This window comes from Saccopteryx bilineata, chromosome 8 (assembly GCF_036850765.1).
Source record: "Saccopteryx bilineata isolate mSacBil1 chromosome 8, mSacBil1_pri_phased_curated, whole genome shotgun sequence".
Classification (NCBI taxonomy): Eukaryota; Metazoa; Chordata; class Mammalia; order Chiroptera; family Emballonuridae; genus Saccopteryx; species Saccopteryx bilineata.
In genome coordinates, this window is record NC_089497.1 from 55,729,446 (window position 1) to 55,736,989 (window position 7,544).

Consider the following 7,544-nt stretch of genomic DNA (forward strand, 5'->3'; position numbering starts at 1 on the left):
GAGTTCATCAAAGTGAGACATTCGCCCTGGCCGGTTGGCTCAGCGGTAGAGCGTCGGCCTAGCATGTGGAGGACCCGGGTTCGATTCCCAGCCAGGGCACATAGGAGAAGCACCCATCTGCTTCTCCACCCCTCCGCCACGCTTTCCTCTCTGTCTCTCTCTTCCCCTCCCGCAGCCAAGGCTCCATTGGAGCAAAGATGGCCCGGGCGCTGGGGATGGCTCTGTGGCCTCTGCCTCAGGCGCTAGAGTGGCTCTGGTAGAAACAGAGCGATGCCCCGGAAGGGCAGAGCATCGCCCCCTGGTGGGCAGAGCCTCGCCCCTGGTGGGCGTGCCGGGTGGATCCCGGTTGGGCGCATGCGGGAGTCTGTCTGACTGTCTCTCCCTGTTTCCAGCTTCAGAAAAATGAAAAAAAAAAAGAAAAGAAAAGTGAGACATTCAAAAACAGTTCAAAAATAAAGGTTTCATAAAAAACAAATTTAGGCCCTGGCCGGTTGGCTCAGTGGTAGAGTGTCAGCCTGGCATGTGGGAGTTCCGGGTTTGATTCCCGGTCAGGGCACACAGGAGAAGCGCCCATCTGCTTCTCCACCCCTCCCCCTCTCCTTCTTCTCTGTCTCTCTCTTCCCCTCCCGCAGCCAAGGCTCCATTGGAGCGGGGTTGGCCTGGGCACTGAGGATGGCTCCGTGGCCCCTGCCTCAGGCGCTAGAATGGCTCTGGTTGCAACAGAGCGACGCCCCAGATGGGCAAAGCATCGCCCCCTGGTGGGGTGCTGGGTGGATGCCGGTCGGGCGCTTGCGGGAGTCTGTCTGACTGCCTCCCCGTTTCCAACTTCAGAAAAATACAAAACAAACAAACAAACAAAAAACAAATTTAACATGAGCATGTTTAATTCTCAGTGAGCAGAAAGAAGACAGACATTTCTTTTGAAACACTAGTTTCCTTTAACAAGGTAAGGTGCTATCCTTCACCAGATGTTAAAATTTCAGAGCCACAAGAACACACAACACAAAAGTAAATTTGGTCTGGGTACCATTAAAAAAAAAGGTGTAGGGGCAATAAGGGGTGTAATTTTGACTAACCTGCTTAATTTTTAAAAGGAGCATTATTGCCTGACCTGTGGTGGCGCAGTGGATAAAGCGCCAACCTGGAAACGCTGAGGTTGCCGGTTCAAAACTCTGGGTTTGCCTGGTCAAGGCACATATGGGAGTTGATGCTTCCTGCTCCTCCCCCCTTCTCTCTCTCTCTCTTTCACTCTCTCTCCCCTCTCTATAATAAATAAATAAATAAATCTTAAAAAAAAAAAGGAGCATTATTGAGTATAAACATAACCATGAATTAATAGTAGTTAATATCAAATACAAAATTATGTTTAAACATTTTATTACCTAAATACTCAAGTTAAATAAGCTACTAGGACAGAAAGGATTCTTCCAGTCTAAAAAGAAGAAAATGGGCTGTGGCCAGTTGGCTCAGTGGTGGAGCATTGGCCCAGCATGTGGATGTCCCAGGTTCAATTCCTGGTCAGGGCACACAGGAGAAGTGCCCATCTGCTTCTCCACCCCTCCCCATCTTGCTTCTCTCTCTCTCTCTCTCTCCTCCTCCTCCCCTCCCGCAGCCATGGCTCAATTATAGAGAGTGGGACCCAGGCACTGAGGATGATCCATGGCCTTCGCCTCAGGCTCCATTGCTCTGGTTGCAATGGAGCAAGGGTCCCAGATGGGCAGAGCATCATCCCCTAGTGGGCTTGCCAGGTGGTGTCGGGGCGCATGTGGGAGTCTGCCTCTGCTCCCCACTCTCACCATAAATTTTTTTTAATTATTTATTTATTTATTTTTTTTTTTTACAGAGACAGAAAGAGAGTCAGAGAGAGGGATAGATAGGGACAGACAGACAGGAACAGAGAGAGATGAGAAACATCAATCATCAGTTTTTTGTTGCGACACCTTATTGTTCATTGATTGCTTTCTCATATGTGCCTTGATTGTGGGCCTTCAGCAGACCGAGTAACCCCTTGCTCCAGCCAGGGACCTTGGGTGCTTTTTGCTCAAACCAGATGAGCCCGCGCTCAAGCTAGCGACCTCAGGGTCTCGAACCTGGGTCCTCCGCATGCCAGTCTGATACTCTATCCACTGCGCCACCGCCTGGTCAGGCAAAATTTTTTTAAAAAAGGAAGAAAATGGCTTTTTCTTGCTGAAGGAGGAGACAGGGTAGGATTCAGAAAGGGGGAAAAAAATCCATTTTGATAAGCTACTTTTATAAAAAAGTTTCTACCATACCACTGGGCGTATATACAAGGTACTAATAATATTAATAGTAATAGCAGTAACTGAGTACTAATAGGCATTCTGACATGTATTAATTTAATTTTCACAACAATTCTACAAAATAAGTATTGTAATACCCATATTCAAATTAAAAAACTGAATCACGGCCCTGGCCGGTTGGCTCAGCGGTAGAGCGTCGGCCTGGTGTGCGGGGGACCTGGGTTTGATTCCCGGCCAGGGCACATAGGAGAAGCGCCCATTTGCTTCTCCACCCACCCCCCCTCCTTCCTCTCTGTCTCTCTCTTCCCCTCCCGCAGCCAAGGCTCCATTGGAGCAAAGATGGCCCAGGCGCTGGGGATGGCTCCTCCGCCTCTGCCCCAGGCGCTAGAGTGGCTCTGGTCGTGGCAGAGCGACCCCCTGGAGGGGCGCAGCATCGCCCCCTGGTGGGCGTGCCGGGTGGATCCCGGTCGGGCGCATGCGGGAGTCTGTCTGACTGTCTCTCCCTGTTTCTAGCTTCAGAAAAATACAAAAAAAAAAAAACCAAAAAAAAAAAAAAAACACTGAGTCACAATGAGGCCAGCTATTGGTAACTTTGGTAGATAGTCTATATGAGTTTTCATATAATTCTGGTAAAGCCACAATTTAAAACAAAACAAAAACTAGATTCTAAAACCCCTGCAGATCTGATAAAATGAAATATTCACAAAGCACAGTTGTCTAAAATAGGTTATCTCTCCATCCCATTTCCGTAAAATTCTCACTGAAACAAAACAAAAAGACACTTGACAGAATGCTCTTGGAGTATACCTAAAAGTATGTTCTTGGAGAAAAAAAGATCAAGCTCTGTTTTAGCTATCCACAGCACTTTATCTTCAAAGACAATTAATTCTCAGTTTTCTTCACTTGAACATCCTAATCACCGAACAAAATACATACAAAAACCTTAGAAAGTTAAGATAATGCATTGATTATTAAAACATCTGTTTAAAACTTCCTACAATATCTATAGCTTAAGACTCTCGAGTGAGACCAAAATCCTTGTTCCACCACTTACCTGTATGACTTCCAACAAGTTATTTAATTTCTCTACATCTGGCCTGACCTGTGGTGGCGCAGTGGATAAAGCGTCGACCTGAAAATGCTGAGGTTGCTGGTTCGAAACCCTGGGCTTGCCTGGTCAAGGCACATATGGGAGTTGATGCTTCCTGCTCCTCCCCCCTTCTCTCTCTCTCTCTCTCTCTCCCCCTCTCTCTCTCCTTTCTAAAATGAATAAATAAAAAAAATAAAAAAAATTTAAAAAAATTTAATTTCTCTACATCTCAGGTTTTGTAAAACAGTAACAACAATGGCTTATCTAGTGTGTGTGTGTAAATATAGAGCTGTGTACCAGGTACTGTTCTAAGCAGTTTATATACACCTCTTTTCTTACTTAATACATCAACCCTCCAAGGCAGATACGCCTATTATTATCACCTTTTTTTTTTTTTTTCTGTATTTTTCTAAAGCCGGAAACAGGGAGAGACAGTCAGACAGACTCCCGCATGCGCCCAACCGGGATCCACCCGGCACGCCCACCAGGGGCAACGCTCTGCCCACCAGGGGGCGTCGCTCTGCTGCGACCAGAGCCACTCTAGCGCCTGGGGCAGAGGCCGAGGAGCCATCCCCAGCGCCCGGGCCATCTTTGCTCCAGTGGAGCCTCGGCTGGGAGGGGAAGAGAGAGAGAGAGAGAGAGAGAGGAAGGAGAGGGGGAGGGGTAGAGAAGCAGATGGGCGCTTCTCCTCTGTGCCCTGGCCGGAAATAGAACCCGGGACTTCTGCACGCCAGGCCAACGCTCTACCACTGAGCCAACCGGCCAGGGCCTATTATCACCTTTTTACACATGAGGCACTGAGAAGTAATTTGTCTACACTCACAAGGCTACTAAGTGGCAAAATCAGAATTTGAACTCCACTGAGCCAACCGGCCAGGGCCTATTATCACCTTTTTACACATGAGGCACTGAGAAGTAATTTGTCTACACTCACAAGGCTACTAAGTGGCAAAATCAGAATTTGAACTCCACTGAGCCAACCGGCCAGGGCCTATTATCACCTTTTTACACATGAGGCACTGAGAAGTAATTTGTCTACACTCACAAGGCTACTAAGTGGCAAAATCAGAATTTGAACTGAGTGCGGTTCTGGATTCCAGTGCTCTTCATCATTAGGAGTATATACCTCACAGGATTATTCTAAAGATAAACCAAATTTACACATATTAAATGCTTAGTCCAGTATCTACTAGTTAATAAGCGCTCAATAAATATTTATTATTATATTTTTTCTTGGCCTTTGCTCAAAAGATTTCCCATTTCTTTAAGGTTCACTTAAGACAAAACTTGGGGCCAAGCCAATTATTTCTGATGATTTAATTCACATATTGGGTTCTGATTTGTGGCGATCACAGAAACCAAGAGTTCTTGATTTTAGCTAAAAACTTTGCAGATAAACCATCACCACAACAAAAATACTGTCCTGGGAAAAGTTACACCTCTCTATCCAGTCAGGTACTTTCCAAATATGCCCAAAACTCTAGTCCACAGAAAAAGCAGGCAGAGCTAACTACAATCTAATACTGTAACTTCCATCCTGACAAAAAGGAAATTCCTTTTAAACTAGCAAACTCAGAGACTCGTGCCTCAGTAGTGCTAAGCCTACATTTTTTTAAAATTAAATCACCGATTCTCCTGCTTTTTACATAATCATCATCAAGGCACCCCATGCTTCTTATACCTGCTAGATCCGAGCTTTAACCGGCTTCGCATCTATCCACGTAAACCTCTCCCTTGGCTGTTGCTTCTTATTTTCCTAACTAGCTAGGCCTGGATAAGGAGACTGCTTCTGTCAAGGCACCGCCTAACCAAGGCTCTAACGGAATTCTCTCCCTGACGAATGCCCCCGCGTCGGGGCTCCGCTGCGGCCCCGCGGCCTGGAGCCCGTCAGAACCGCCAGCTCCCGGGGCGCCTCCGCCGCTCTCGCCCCGCGCCGGCGTAGGCCTGGGCGCCGAAGAGGCCCCACGGGCCCTTTTCTGGAAGCGCCGATTGTAACCGCACGCGGACCCGGCCGGGCTCCCCGAGCGTTCCTCAGAGAGGACGCCTTAGTCGGACCATTCCCTTCGCTCCCCGGATAACGCCCACAGCGAACACGCCGGAGGAGAAAGCCGCGGAGTTTTCCTCACAAAGAGTCGGGGTCCCCGCGAGTGGCAGCGCCCCTCTGGGGGGACAGAGACTACGCACCCGTCAGTCAGCCCTCCCAAGCTCCGGGCCCGCAGCACTCCCCGCCCCCCACCCCTCCGACAGCGGCCCGCTGAGGGGGCGCTCGGGTCCCTCCGGATCGACCTGAGCACTCGGCGCCAGTTAGCGCTCCAGTCCCCGGAGGCCCTCACTGGGTTCTGCCCACCCGTAAAAAACCCAAAAAAATAAAACCCCAAAAAAATCTCGATCGACAACTGCGACCAACGGCCCCTTCCCCCACAATCCGCGGTACTTGGTCCTCATACCCTCCCCCGATTCCAACTCGGTCCAACTCAGCTCCTCACCCAGAGACATATCAATTTTGTCGAGGTTTTCATTACTGCGAAGATCCAGTGGCGATGACAGGGTCGCCCTGGCGCCCATTAACCGAGTACCAAACCGGTTCATGGCTGGATACGCTGCGCTGGACCACTCAGTCGAGAAGGCCAGAGTCTGAGGCCTGCCACCTCCCACTCACGCTCACAGACTGGCTGCACCGACGGAGCGCGCACGCGTACAAGCGGCGTTTTCACCTCCCACTCTCAGCTGCAGGCTGGGGGAGGGGCTACAGAGACCAGCGGCCGACGAGAGTGGCCCTACGCAGGTACTCGCTTCTAGCGGCCCCTTTCGGATAGGAGGAAACATTGCACCTGCTGCTGTGGGCGCTTGCAGGGCAGGTTGTTTTGCCAGTTTGCCTTTCCACCCAAATTGGGGAATGCTGGACCCTGAGCACCTCAGAATCACATGTCTTAAATGAAATCATTTTCCTCCGTGTCCTTCGAGTCCCTCCTGCTACAGAAAGGCCTCTAAGCTTTGGCACACACGAAATTTTCACACCCCACTGCAATGCAGCCTCGGAGGCAAAACAGACCCCTGTGAACGTAGATTGCAGAACAGCGTCCCAGCTCCCCTTTCCCTGGCCGGCTCCTCCACCTGCAGCATGCGGAGTCGCCACTTCTGGATGCAAAGCGAAAGCTGCAGTGACAATTCTTGCGTCACCAGCAATAAAAGTAAATGCTAAGGTTTCTCAACTGGCACTCTCAAAACATTGAGCACGATACTCGCTACCCTAATAAGACTTCATCTTCCCTTGGGAGAGGGTTAAGTACCTCTGCTTATTTGGCTGCATTTTTCTCTAATTCATTTTGTGTTGGGAATTAATAGGAAGATTCGTTTTCTTTCTAATCATCCCTATAGGAAAATATTACTATTTGTTGAATGTTTGCATTTTTTTCCTATTCGCAAAACGTGATATTCCTTCTCTTCTTACCTTCTCCTCCTCCAAAGTAACTAACTACACTTGTGTGGAAGAATTTAGGTTATATCATCCTCATAACAGCTTAATACTACCTAAGACATTTGCATCTAAGAAAAAAACTAGGGGCAGGTATTCTGTCCATTTAGAAATCTCTGCCACCTTCCTCATTTCCACTTCCTGAAATTTCTTTTTGCACAGAAACAAACCAGTGACCTAAAGTATCTCAAAACTACAGTAGCCTGTACTTAATTTTGTTTCCCCTCCAAGACAAAAATATAACCATATAAAAATAGTGAATCAGGCCCCAGCAGAGTAGCTCAGTTGGTTAACGTATTCACCAAGTTGTGGGTTTGATCCCGAATTAACCAAAGCCTGACTGGTGATGACGCAGTGAACAGTGTCAACCTAGAGCGCTGAGGTCCCAGGTTGAAAACCCCAGGTTATCTGGCTTGAGCTAGGGCTCATCCAGCTTAAGCATGGGGCCCCCAACTTGAGGTGGGATCATCAATATGATCCCCCAGTCACTGGTTTGAGCCCAAGGTCACTGGCTTCAACCCAAGGTCGCTGGCTTGAGCCCCTGTTGGGCAGATAAAATGTATTATGCTCACTTTGTTAAAGATGACGCTGCCCACGAGGAGGCTGTCACCCAGGTGATATTAATGTGTGTTGGGGTGGGCTAAAGGCAGGCAGAATCCTTGTAGCCTGGGGCTTGGTTTTGGGATTAAGCGATTAAGCCTTTCCTACCCTTTTTGAT

The 7,544-nt window shown here is 48.6% G+C and overlaps 1 protein-coding gene across 1 annotated transcript in view; it reads right to left on the reverse strand.

The window, feature by feature from the left end:
• FYTTD1 (forty-two-three domain containing 1) overlaps positions 1-6,031 on the reverse strand; it is a 45,426-nt gene extending 39,395 nt beyond the window's left edge. The window contains exon 1 of the mRNA XM_066240692.1: positions 5,838-6,031. Coding sequence (XP_066096789.1) covers positions 5,838-5,940 — 103 coding nt within the window. The 5' untranslated portion in view covers positions 5,941-6,031. The remainder of the gene's footprint in view (positions 1-5,837) is intronic.
• Positions 6,032-7,544: the final 1,513 nt, after the last annotated feature.